The following is a 14012-nucleotide window of genomic DNA, read 5'->3' as shown; positions in this document are numbered from 1 at the left end:
AACTTGACCAGAATTGGCTCCGACATGTAGTAATTGGGTCTATTAACAGGTCAAGCTGTACGATATAAACTTGACCAAAATTGGCTCCGACAAGGGGCAATTGGGTTTATTAATAGGTGAAGTTGTGTGATACAAACTTTACCAAAATTGGCTCCAGCAAGTTGTTGAAAATGGACAAGACTGAAGTTTTGAGCCTTTCGTTTAAATTTTTGTTGTAAGCAGGAATCTCAAATTGATTCAAACAACTGTGATTTGTCAAAGTTGGGCTGAAAATCATAGCTCAAGTGTGGGTGACGCAACCTGAGTAGTCCAACACTATTTGTTTGCTACCCCAATTAGGTCCCTCATGCCTAATATGTTTGACATTTTATATGTTATTGAAGGTATAAATATGTATGAATCGAGTGTCTGTTTCTTCCATAAAGTTAGGAATAGTTTTTTTTCGGAAAATCTTTATTGATGTTCAAATTGTTGGTCAGTAGTTACTCAACATTGTCTACAAGAAAAACTATTTTTCACCCTTCTTTTCTTTTCTTTTTTCCCTCTTCTCACTTTATCCTTGGAAGTTGGAAGAGTGCATCTGAGTTTTTTTGAGTGTTTTATGAATAAATACAGAGATGTATTTTGATATGTACTATTAATATATTAATTACAATATAAGGGAATTGCAAGTTGCAATGTATTAAGAAACACTAGCACTAGTAAGAATCAAAAAATATTTTTAAGATTCTCTTCATCATCATAATGAGCATGCGGCACCACAGGAGGAGGCAGGCCATCCAATCTGTCATATAGGTCATTGTAAGTTGCTCTCATTTCTTCATTGCCTTGATTCACACGTAGCTCCAGAAAATACCTCATCTTAAAATAGTAGACTTGAAATCGAATCATGTCCACACACATGAAACGAATCTCATAATTTGTCAAATTTGGGCTTAAGAACTTAGCTCTAGTGTGGGTGACCTAGCCTGAATAGTCCAACACTATTCATTCTTTGAGGCAATCATGCATTTTATGCTTCACATTTTACAGGTTATTGAAGCTGCAATGAGTCAAAATGTCTATTTCTTGCAAAAAGTAAGGAAGAGTTTGTTTTTGTAATTTTTTTTCCAGAAAATCATTAATGATGTTCATAACGTTGGTCAGCAGATGCTCAACAATATCTATATCCAGGGATGAGTGATCTATAAATGTCGGTCATGTAACTAATTGGACTACTGAATTGGCAGAGAAAAACCATACTTCAACCTTCTTTTCTTTCGCTTTCCCCCATCCTCTCACAGTATCCTGGGAAGAATGAATCCAAGTTCATCTATAGTGTCAATAAATGTTCATCTTATCCTGATCAAAAGTCGTATAACTCAATTGACACTTGCTAGTGTTTTTAACAGAGAAGTCCAACCCCAATTAATTATAGGGAAAAAAAAAAACCACTATTGTATAAGAATGTTCTTATGGGAGATCTAACTATCTCTACTGTAACATATTTAATATAGAGGGAATTGCAACCTAATTCTTAGTAGCACCACTAGCAGAAAGGAAATTATTCTTAAGATTTAAGATTAAAAGAATGGTAAATTATAGTTAACTCAACCAATAAACTTTTTTATTGTCAAATAAGAGATCATAAATCAAGCTTTATCTATAAAAAAAATTCATGGATGTCTTAATTTGATAATTTAGAGCAATTTTTATAGAAGAAATACTGTAGGTTCAAATTCTATCATATTTATCCAAAGCTTCAACAGAAATGCAAAATATCTCTCAGGTTGAAAACAAATGGGCTGGGGCAAACCTATATTCGGGGTCTCATACTTCTGATTTTTGCCATTCTAATCCAAAAAACTTCTACTAGACACGTCTATGGGGCTACTCAGAATCAATACTATTTATGGGCCTTTAAAGAGCAACATCTAAGACCTCTATGACTCTTCGGGCTTAAGGTAATCGGCCAAGAAAATAATGATGATCCAAGGGAAAAGTAACATATCAGGCTCCAGCTACAGGAACACAGGAGCACATGTTTAGTCCTGGGTCTCCTGACAATTAGACAATTATTTTTACCTTATAGTGATCATTCTGAGCTATAACGTGATCATTCTGTTTTATGATCTTTGATTCCATGGAGCTGGGCTGGATACTCTATGGAATCAATGCAAGAGTTCAAGGCTTAATGCATTTGTGAAACTATTTCGATTGTTTGATTTTCAAACTTGAAATTTAGTGTTTACACTATGCTTTGGAACGGCAATATAATTCTAGAGTAATGGAATTTGTGGAAGACTTGCAAGCAAGTTAATAAGGTAAACAGCTCGTATACATGAGACAATTATTATTATTATTATTATTGAGAAGAATACATTATTAGACAATTATGTTGTACAAAACTTGTAAAATTGTTGTGCAAATAAGATTAATTCATTGCATGTTTATGAATTATGATACAATCGTAAAATTATCGATTGATTTTATAAATAAAAATAAGGATAAAAATAAGGCCAGCGAGAAACACAGTAGAAAAAGGTTGGAAGTGAATTTTGAAAATTTAATTGTTAGACTGCATATTTTTATTATATTCTTCATACTTACAAAATTTTAAGAATATCAGAAATCAATAGCTATGTCATCAATCAAATATTTAAATTTCAAGTCTTTTTGGTATAAAATTATACATAAAAATATGTTTATTAATCAATAGTAAATAATATTTGATTTGAACGGAATTTGACATACTTGTTAAGAACACAAAAAAAAAATGCAATCCAACCGTTAGATTTTCAAGTTTCATTGTTAGGAGGAGTTTAAAGGATTTTTTTTTTTTTTCAAATTAATTTGGAGAGAAAAATTGTCCAATATTTGGTGGACTCAACCATTAAAGTACATCTCATCGTTATAAAATAATATATAAAAAAAAATACAAAATGCATAAAAAAACAAAAAACAAAAAAAGCCTGTCACTACTAGCAAATCGACCAAAATTAAGTCAGCACAATCTATGGCACTCCCTTTTAAACTCTAGATGAGGAAAAATTCTAGTAGCCCATGAAAGACCTCTCGACAGCTAAAAGCTCCCATTCATGCGGCTTTGCACTTTGCAGTGCATATCTCAAGTTTTTTACAAGAAGACCAAAACCCCACTTTCCAGAAGAATGGCTCCACGTCCCATAATTATTTTATAAAGAAAGAGTTACAATAAAAATGTAATAAATTATTTTATAAGAATATAACGTAAAAAGTTTACTAAAAAAAAAAGAATATAATGTAAATTCATGTGTTATTTAAAACTATTTTTTATTTCTATAAGTTTTATATGATGGAACATATAATGTATTTTGCATTCGACAACATTATATTTGAACATCTTCTCTATATTTCTAATTTCTAATTTCTAATGCCTATTTTTCTTGAATTTTTTAGCTCAAAACTAAAGAATTTGACCCAAAAAAAATAAAATTTCATACTTTTCAACCAAAAAATTAAGAAATAGATCAGATAAACCGAATGGACCGAACTGAACCTAAGTGGACCAAAATGGACAAAGTGGACCGAACTTGACCGAAATGCTCTACTAGTGTGGCTCAAAAGGAGTATTGCAAAAATAAATGGTATGCTTCAACTTTTAGGTATTATATAGAAGCAGCATAATTGTTACATATATTATCACATTGTGTCCACACAAGAACTTCTATACAAGCATTAGTGAAGCTAGCAGCTTAAGACTGATTTCTAGAACAAGATAGTGAACAAACCAGATCTCCTTTGAAAAGCAAAGATGTTTAAAGAACTAGCTAAGATTAACTTAGGTATGGTCTGAAATTAGTAAATCACAATTTCAAAGAAGCAGTGGGATAAGAATTAGCATTAGCAAGCCCAACTTCAGATATTAGAATCATTAGATTATTGTGGAGTGAGCAGCATTCTTAAAAGGCGCAGCCAGGACTTTGCTTCAATCAGAAAAGAAATGGTTTTCCTTATGAATGAATATGTCTAGACAAATTACTGGGGCAGAAGAAACTAAATTTTCGTCCTAACCAAGGAAGAAGATCACAAAGAAAGAGGTGGTAAGAAATGGCTTCATATCAGTCTCCTAGGGATTAAATTTTTTTATGAGCAACATATTTAGGCGCTCCTTTGTTAATTAACAAAAACAGCCTACTGCTCAATGGCACACACATCTACTAGCTCTCCCTTTATCTCGGAGATCAGTAAGTGCCTAATATATAGAAGGCACATTCTTAAATCTTAAACCCCATCCTGTCTTACATGCAGAGCCAGCTCCAGCCTGCCTAATGTAACTTCTCTCGCTCCTCTGGATCCAACAAAAGCTAAGCTTGTGCATAAGATAATTAATTGCCAATGATCACAGAACCTTAACTCCTTAAGATCAGACATGAGATAAATGGAACACTACCTGTATAATATCTAATCAGGAAGTGCAGCATACTGAAGAAACTTAACTCCAACCTTCTATCTCTAATCAAAAATAAAAATAGACATCTCATTTCCAAATAATGAGGCAGAACCAAGATGGAAAAAAATGTCATAAATCCAACATGCCAGTCAGTTCTAGCTTTTGTTTATCTCGCCTCTATTCATGATCAGAAGGATCATATTGAAAACAAAATGGCAACACAATAAAAGGTTAAACCAATTGAGACATTGTAGAATAGGCTAAACTTCTCTTAATATTAGATTACAACATTAGGAGAATTAACAGAAATGCTTCTCAGAAAATGTTGAGAAGTGCCTTTTGGTACGACAATAGATCACAAGAATTAAGAGAAATGCTTTTTAGGCATTGTTGATCGCCTCACCACATGCAAAAGTGCAAGCTATGATATCCTATTTGAGAGGGAAGATTTCTCTTATAATTCCTCATCTAAAAAAACAGAACATAGAATCTCTCTGAAAGATGCATAGATTTTAAGCAGCATTAAAAGGAAATATACAATGTTGTTGATACTTGATAGAATCTAAGTTTCCTGGTAGGTAGATAGACCTCATTGGAGAGACTACACAATAAAAAACTCAAAGCCAGTTCACATCTATGAGGGTTAAGAAATGTGTTCAATTTTTCAATTTTGATGAACTGAAATACTTCCTAAGATTTCGAAGGAGGCTCCACATGAATGTGGAAATAAAAAAGAGGATAACACCAGTAACAATAGCATACTTGAGACCAACATTTACCAGCAAATTTACCAGAAGCCCAGCCAACACAACACCAACGAAATTTGCAGTTACAGCTGACCAGAATGGCATCTCAAGAATAGAAGCTATGAAGGCTCCTGTCCATGCTCCTGTTCCGGGAAAAGGCACAGCCACAAACAGCATCAGGCCAAGCCATTGAAACTCTTCCACAGGGCCAGCCTTCTCTTTGGCCCTCTTGAATAGCATGTCAAGGAATCGAGATGCAGACGAGCTCCTCCCAGCAAGAAAAGAAGCAAATTTCTTCAAGTATAGTATGATGAAGGGCACAGGGACCATGTTCCTACAGTTATAGCCCCAAGTTTGTCAATTTCAATCTCATCAAACTACCAATTTGGTAAAATTAATCCACCTTGCATCAATAATCACAAGGACAACCTTCTACTCCAATAGTATTAATAATCTCAAAATATTGAACCTCAACTATAAACACAAATCCTATCTAACGAGCTTAAGGGCACTGAGAAAAACATGAGCTAAGGATAAATGGTCTATAATATGAAGAGTGTATTCCTGTTATGTCACTATAATTGGAAAAAGACATGACCCCTTTTTAAGTGTATCACTTAACCCCATGCGCTATTGCTTTATGTGTAAACAGCTAAACATCCATAAAAATACATGATGAGTTACTCATGTAATGACACGTGTTTCGCATAAAATGGTAACACATGGGGTTTTGTGTTACACACTTACACTACACTCAACATACCATGAAGATTAAGTGTTATACAATTAACTGTTTATAGTTTACACATAAAACAATAACATTGGAGTTAATTGTTACACTAAAAACCCCAAAGGAGTTCCATGTTTCACTAGAAAATTTTTGTGTATTTTTCCCACGAAAAAGATTAACTAAAAGTCTAAAACAACCATACCAAAGAAAATTGGTCAAATCAAAATTCCAAGAACACCCAAATAGAATATCAGAAAAGGGATTTTGAAAAGAAGGTAAAAGACTAACCCAAGAACTGATAGGATAGTTAGGGGAACAGGCTTGAGCTGCATCCAGTACCCAACAGGAATAGCCCCACGAAGCTCAAGCACAGGAAGCGTAGCCAGGGCAAATACAACAGCCTCATCAGGCCAGCTCAAACTCCGAAGCTAACTCGCAATCTTTAGGCCAAAGCTCGAGGCTTTAATGGAATCAGTAGCAGCCTTAGCATCCCCAGAAGCGGCAAACCAAGCCAGAGACACAGAAGCCCACAATATCACCAAGACTAAAAATTTGACAGGCCGTTCCTCAAAGAATGGCAGAGTCTCACTCTCCTCAAGTTTCTCAACAAACCCATCAGAGGAAGCTCTTGTTGCAAGAAGAGGACCAAAATGGCGTGAAGCTTGAGATGTTAACCGTGGGTTTGAATTGAAAATTGGTTCTTTGTTAGTTTTAATGGGGAAATGGCCATGCTTGAGTGAAAATCTCAGGTGGGTCCTCCGAGTAGATAATGTTGAGGTTAATGGTGATGATAATAGAGAGGCTGCCATTGATTAACAGAAGAGTTGAGCCCTTTGGGGGGAGTTATACAATTTAGCACAACTTTCTTTTCAGCTCCATAAACTTAAAGGACTGAGAGTAACAGATTCTAATTGTACACATTCTACAGTATCTGGAAGGAAAAAAAAAAAAAAAAACGTACTCTGGCTCAGAAATGTGCTGCTTCGGTGATTGTTTGAGTTTCAATTTGGATTGGTATTTGGGAAATGGGAAGTGAGAGAGAGGTCATAAGCTTATAAACAAACTGGGAGGTTTTAACGAGGTTCAATTTTGACTTTTGAGATAAGGGAAACAAAACCTTATTTACGGTTTGTTGATAAGACAAAAGGTTTTGCAAGAGAGGGTAACAAATAGGAATTGCCGCATTTGATCAAAATAGAAGTTGACAAAAAACAACTAAGATGGATAATTATATTAAAGCATTCCTAGATTAAATTTGCGGATTAATCAATGTAATATTTTTTAAGATTAGATATATGGTCTATCTTGGTCTTTATCAAAGTGATGCTTGATTTCTAATTTGATTTGAAACAAGATGGACAAGTTGGCTTAGTTTATTTCGGAATAAGATGTTAGTAGTTGCCAATGATACAAAACACAGACATAGGGTAGTGGCAAGTGGCAACAAATTTAACTAAGTGTCCGTTTGGATAGAACTTATTTTGCTGAAACTGAAAACTGAAAACACTGTAGCAAAATAATTTTTAAATGTGTGAATAAGATCTTGTGAATCATTTTTAATGAAAAAGTCATTTGAAAAGTAAAATTATGCGACCTATAAACAAGACATTTCGACCGTTCACATGAAAAGTCCAACCTTGCGGCTGGATAAAAAAAAAAAAAAAAAAAAAAAAAGCAAAACGCAGACGCAGCACTAATAAGCTGGATCCAAACCAGCACTTTGTCAATCATCTCCACTTCAAAGCCCTGCCTATGATTTGATTGTACTGCTATTCTGACTTACGAAGTTGGGTGAATCCAAATTAGAATGATAACAACATTTATTTAAAACAATTAAGCAACCTTTTAAAGAACCCACAATCTAAGTTTGAGTTCTAGCTCTTTCTATGGTAAATTACACCCTTTTAAGTTTCGCTCTCTAAATTTACTTTAATTCAATTGAGTTCTCTGAATTTCAAATTTATTCTATTCAAGTCATCTACCTACTTTTGTTGAAAAATTGCCTTAAAAAAATATTATTTTCACATGAAAAGAAAGTATAAAATTAATAAAAATATTTTATAAATTTTTTATGTCAAAATTTCTTTTCAAAAAAATCTTATTTCATGGCTTAATTTCATACTTAACGAAAATTATTTTAATGAAATTGAACAAAATGCATAAATTGAATAACTTTAAAATTTAATTGACTCAATTGAACGAAAGTAAAGTTAAAAAACTAAAATAAGTTTCAATCAAACTTAAAGGGTGCACTTTACATTTTAGCCTCTTTTTTTTTTCTTTTTTTTAATTTTAAGTAAGAAGTTGTACATTCTTACACTCCATTTAGACTAAAAACGACTGAGCTTAAAGTTCCATATTAGAAGCATATTGAACACCATACCACACATTGCCCACATTACTTGTAGTTAAAGCTTAAGCCATTGAAGAGAGAGAGAGAGAGAGAGAGAGAGAGGAAAAAAAAAAAAAAAGAGGAAGACGATTGAGAGTAGAAGAGATGAACAAGCCATAGGGGTGCTCCCCAGTCTAAAGTATTACTCTTCTTTCCTTTTCTTTTTTCCCCTAGAGAGATTTATGGCAAATCAAATTTATGTTAAATTTTCCTATTAAAGCCTAATAAATTTAATCATTGATGTGCAAAAATGCCAATTTTGTAATAATATATTGTACTGTTTTGGGAAGTACTTGAACAAAACGAAAGTCTAAAACACCAACTTGACACTCACAACTGTCTTCAAATTGATTTTTACAGATACTGAACATCAAAGCTATGACATTTACCTGCTGCTTTACGAATGCTCTCAAAAACTAATATGGGTAAAAGATAGGAAGAAACCCGTGATGCTGCAATCATTGATCCTTCAATAGGGCGAAATCATCCAAAAGTTGAAAATTTATCAGTGATTCTTTTTTTGCCAATGCGAGTAAGGGTGATTAATTGAGTGGAATTGCAAGAAATCTACGATAAGTTACAACTCAAAATGGCAGGATTATGAGAATAATCTGTGCCAATGGTAAGCAAGCCTGTAGATGCAACCACATAAATAACAATGTGAAACATAAACATAGTCGCAGTGCCAAAAACAAGGTAAGATTGCAATATGTGCACGCATTCATATTGGACTGTCAATGCCAATTCTGGACTAATCACCCTACACTGTCACAACCATGCTACTTGGACAAACCTCAGCAACATAAATTGCATTAACTGATTTTTTTTTTTTTTTGATAATTCAATAAATGGGGGATGGGGGAGTGAATTCTAAATGTCTCTGATTGAAATATTGGAAGTGTCAGTAGAGCTACAAGACTCTTGACAAAAAGAATTTGTTGAGAAACTCCCATGCTTAACACTCTCAACATCAAACTCAAACTCAACCAAAATCCAGCCTTAATTGAACCAAATGAAACTAATAATAAATACAAGCCACTATTGAATTAACATACAAAGGAGTAAATTCCCAACAATTTTTTTTAAAACGAACCAATTACATAACCAATTAATTAAAAAAAGAAAAAAAAAAGACGAAGGCCAAATCTAGGCAACACCAACTCATCTTAAAACCACAAGCTACAAGCCATCCAACAGCTTTTACTCATTCTTTTAACCAACCTTTCCTTCAAGCAAAATTCAGTCCTACAAAAACTTGAAATCTTATCTATAATAAATAAACCTAACACAAATTCAATTTCTTGCTAAATAGAATAATCCAAGTGATAGTTCTACAATTACAGGATATCATCATAAGCAACGATTTCTCTGCCCCTAAACGGCACATCTAAAACACTTGAAGACCCTTCATTATTATTACTTCTAGGGTTCACTATAGCCGAAGCAAGTTTGTTACCTCTTCCATGTCTACTCAGAGGTACCTCTGCCCGCAAAAGCTTAGACGAAGATGATGATGCGTTGTCCTTGTTTGCACCAACCCCAACTCCTTCTCTCCATTGGACAAGAGGATCAGTTGCCCACACAACCTGTAACTGCAACACACCCACGTACACAAAACACTATTTTCAGTACTCAAAAAGCCAAGTAATAAAACCCAAAACATAGAACTTTCAATTTGGAGGCTTATTTGACTCCTTCAAGATCAAAACTTTGTTAAAATGCAACATTAAAAAAATTACAATTTTAAAAAAAAAAACAATATCAGCTCTTTCTCTGCTCTAAAAATAATTTCATGTAGAAGTTTTTAAAACTTAAAAAATAAAACGCACCGCTCTGTTTGGGTAACTTCATTTTTAATGTGTTGCATTTTATTAATTGCAACAAAATCAACTATCAATTTTGAACCCAATTTTAAACTTGTCCTCAAATTTCTTGTAGTTTCTCATCAACCAAACACACAAAATCAGTCCTCGCAGAGATAGAGAACACTCACTTTTATGCGTTGCATTATATTAGAAGCAAAGAAATCAACAATTAATTCAGCCAAGTTTTCAAATTTTCCTCCGATTTTAATTTTCCTGTACTTTCTCAGCCACCAAACACACACAGAGAGAGAGAGAGAGAGAGAGAGAGAGTCCTCAGTTTTATGTGTTGCATTCTATTAAGAGCAACCCACCCCCCCCAACCAAAAAAATAAAGATCAAGACCAATTTAAAACTTTTCCTCCAATTTCCTATACTTTCTCAGCGACCAAACACAAACTAGAGCCCAATTTTGTATTGAATTCTATTAAAAGCAATGAAATCAACTAAATTGAGCCAAAATTTAAACTTTTCCTCCAATTTCCCCTACTTTCGCACCACCAAAAACCAAAAAGTAATACTCACAGAGACAGAGAGCCCTCACTTTTATGCATTGATCTCTATTAAACTCAAAGAAATAAACTAAATTGAGCCCAACTTCAAACTTTTCCCTGAATTTCCCTCACTTTCTCAGCAACCAAAGACACACAAGATTTATTGTTGGTGTTGCATTCTATTTAAAGCAAAGAAATCAAATAACTTGAGCCCAGCCTTCCTTCAGACACGCAAAATTGAATTTTGTGCTGCATTCTATTAAAAGCAAAGAAATAAACCAAATTGAGCCAAATTTCAAACTTCTCCTCCAATTTCCCTTACTATCTCATCAAGCAAACATACAAAAGCAATACTCACAGAGAGAGAGAGAGAGAGAGAGCAGTTTTATGAGTTGAACTCTATTAAAAGCAAAGATATCAACTAAATTGAGCCAATTTTCAAACTTTTCCTCCAATTTCCATTTCACAAAACCAATGCTCTCTCTCTCTCTCTCACACGCACACACTTTTAGGTGTTGAACTCGAACTCAATTAAAGGCCAAAAAATCAACTAAATTGAGCCAGATTTAAACTTTTTGTTGCACTCTATTAAATGCAAAGAAATCAACCAAATTGAGCCCAACTTCAAACTTCTCCCTCCAATTTCCCTCACTTTCTCAGCAACCAAACACACAAAAATTGAAAAAAAAAAAAATTTGGTTGCATTGTTTTAAAGCAAAGAAATAAACTAAATTGAGCCACACCTCAAACTTTTACTCCAATTTCCCTTACTTTCTCACAAACCAAACACCAAATACTAATACTAACAGAGGGCGAACCCTCGCTTTTATGCATTGAATTCTTTCCAATTTCAAAGAACTTAACCAAATTGAGCCAAATTCCAAACTTTTCCTTCAATTTCCCACTCTTTCTCAGCAACCAAACACAAAAAAAAGAAAAAGCAAAAAACTCAAAAGAGAGAGCACCTTTTTGGAATCAATAGTTATCCCAAACGACGGGTCAAGAGAGGCAGCAATCGCGGCCTCGGCCGAGTCCTTAGCTCGGTACATTACATACGCGAGTCCATCGCGATCGACGATACGAATGCGAGAGATCGAGCCGTAGATCTCGAACCGAGACTTCAAGTCCAAAACCGAACACTCCGCCGGCAGACCCGTGACCACCAGAGCCGGCGGTGGAGCCGGCTTCTGGATCGGCTTGTCTTCGATCACGTCGCCGCCGTCGTCTTCGCCGCCATCGTGACGCGGCGGGTGAGGACGGCGGCGTTTCGACAGAGAGGCCGGGACGTGGCGGGAGAAGTAGGGTTTGTCTCGTTTGCGATTGCGGCTCATGATTGAATGATTGTTTGTTTTTTTTTTTTTTTTTTCTTTGGGGTTCGTAAAAAGTAGCGCGAATCTTGTTGTGCACTGAGAGACTGAGAGAGAGCTAATTTTGGAAGTAGATAGGTTTTAGGAGCTGGACTTTGTTTTGGGAGGTTGGGAGAGAATGGTTGACCACACGTGCTCATTGTTTTTTTTTTTTTAATAAAAATTTAATTTACACCCAATAATGTTATAGATTCATGAATTTTTTTTTTTTTTTTTTTTAAGTATAACAAACTAAACTCTCAACTAACGCTCTGTTTGTTTTAACAATCATATTTTCTAAAATATGAGTCATTTTCTAAGAAGCATTTTCTATAAATTTATCTCATTTTTCAATGTTTGGTAGCAACTTTAAATGAGTTGAAAAATAACCTCCTAACTTCCCTTATTTAGCTTACTGTGAGATAGAGTTGTTTTTTAAAAAAATTTAATGAAAAACAGATTCTAAAAATAAACCATACTTTTTATGTTGACCAAAGATAGTTTTCTTTTGACTCATTTTTTTTTATGCTACCAAACACTGGAAAATAAGGAAAACTATCTTTATATAAGGTTTTCCATCGAAACAAACAGAGCGTAATATGAAAAACCATAACCCAATTAAAAAGTGTGCGTTCCAAAATAGGGCTACTGGGCCTAAAGAGAGTTTGGGCTCGCAATTTATTTGTATGGTGGGCTATTGAATTTCCTACCACGGGTGGCGCTATGCTCGGCTACCCCGTTTCCTGAGTCTTCCTTTTTTTTCACTAACACTCATCTTTCTTCCTTGGGGATGATTAGTATTATTCTCTCTAGTCTTTCCACTCCGGAATTGCCAACCCTTTCAACTGAGTCGTCCTTGCCTATTTATAGCCATACTTAGAGGGGTCCAATACTATTAGGCTTAAGTGGAGGTTTAGTTGGGAGTGGGAGGAAGTGAGAGTGGTATCGGAATTGGTTCCAACGATGGACGTACTGCTCGGCGGGGATGTTCCCTTTATCCCGAGTTGGGTGCCGAGAATCATCCGGACGGTACTCATAAGCCCAGTTTCACAAGTGATCTTCAAACGTGACAGTTTTCGAACGCGAACCCCAGCTATTCGTGGGTTTTGTGTACGTGGCACTGTTGGGATGGGCTTTAGTGAGTATTGGGCCCGCGAATGAATAGCGTCTCGTACATTAGCCCCCCCTTGACTTGTGCCCGGCACCGGGCACGGGTCAAGGTCGAGGGACAAGTGTTATTCGAGATACTGAACAAACAGGGATCTGGAGCGGTTCAAAAGAAATCATTTAATGCGCCCCTGAAAAGTCGTGCGTTACGTGACTGCTGGCTCTGAGTCTCACCACTGCACGATGGTTCGCAAACCGAAGCGGCGTGCATGCGACAGTTGGAGTGGGGGTTAGTGAGCTTTCCTACTCCTCATTTATTGATTAGTACCAACCCCGTCTCTCATGGTCCCTATAAATAGGTCACTTCATGATCTTCTTCGCTTTTACGATTTCCAGTCTCTGAACCCCCCTCTCTGCCGAGCATTCATCTGGTGTTAATCCCTCAGCCCAGAATACTCCTCTACCTTAGAGCCCGAAGTAAGTCTTCTACCTCTTTCTCTTTTACTTTAGTTCTGCTCTTCAACCCTGGTGTCTAGGATAGGTTTCGCTCACCTTCTGAACACTGATGTGTCTCTAGCCACCTTAAGGCGAACGTTCAACATCCCTCAGGATGTGGATGTGGCATATTGCCATGAGAGCGAATTTCCGCTTTACAGGGGCTCCAACACTGCCTTTTTCCCTTTAATGTCCATTCTGGAGGGTGGGGTTAGATTTCCGGTGGACGCCCTTTTAATCGATACACTTAGGTTCTATGGTTTGTGTCCAAACCAACTTCCCCCCAACTTTTACCGGGTAGTTAGTTACGTCAGCAGGCTGAACCGAATATACAGTCTGAAACTGAGCCAACATGACATAAACTACATGTACAGCCCATGTGGGAGTAAAGAAACCAATTATTATTTGAAAGTCAGGGATATGCGGGTA

At 35.7% G+C, this 14012-nt stretch overlaps 2 protein-coding genes across 2 annotated transcripts; both read right to left on the bottom strand.

Moving 5' to 3' along the window:
* Window positions 1-4902: 4902 nt before the first annotated feature.
* Window positions 4903-7074, bottom strand: LOC142627748 (uncharacterized). Its single transcript, XM_075801626.1, is given in 2 exon segments — window positions 4903-5491; window positions 6176-7074. Coding segments are annotated over 2 exon segments (945 nt in total). The 5' UTR covers window positions 6697-7074; the 3' UTR covers window positions 4903-5067.
* A 2232-nt stretch (window positions 7075-9306) lies between these two features.
* LOC142627750 (uncharacterized protein At1g27050) lies at window positions 9307-12076 on the bottom strand. The gene is made up of 2 exons (XM_075801628.1): window positions 11601-12076; window positions 9307-9871 (listed from the first exon to the last, which is right to left on the bottom strand). Exons 1-2 carry the CDS (start codon window positions 11964-11966, stop codon window positions 9617-9619), a joined length of 621 nt encoding a protein of 206 aa, XP_075657743.1. The 5' UTR covers window positions 11967-12076; the 3' UTR covers window positions 9307-9616.
* Window positions 12077-14012: the final 1936 nt, after the last annotated feature.

Source organism: Castanea sativa, chromosome 3, assembly GCF_040712315.1.
Source record: "Castanea sativa cultivar Marrone di Chiusa Pesio chromosome 3, ASM4071231v1".
Taxonomy (NCBI): Eukaryota; Viridiplantae; Streptophyta; class Magnoliopsida; order Fagales; family Fagaceae; genus Castanea; species Castanea sativa.
Note: the sequence above shows the minus strand (reverse complement) of the source record. Positions and strands in the feature narration are given on the sequence as shown.

Bases quoted from the DNA above. Each gene is read 5' to 3' on its own strand.
- LOC142627750 (XM_075801628.1), bottom strand. From the start codon at position 11,966: ATGAGCCGCAATCGCAAACGAGACAAACCCTACTTCTCCCGCCACGTC. The intron at 9,872-11,600 runs GTGCTCTCTCTT...GGTGTGTTGCAG, and splicing joins TAACTATTGATTCCAAAAAG to TTACAGGTTGTGTGGGCAAC.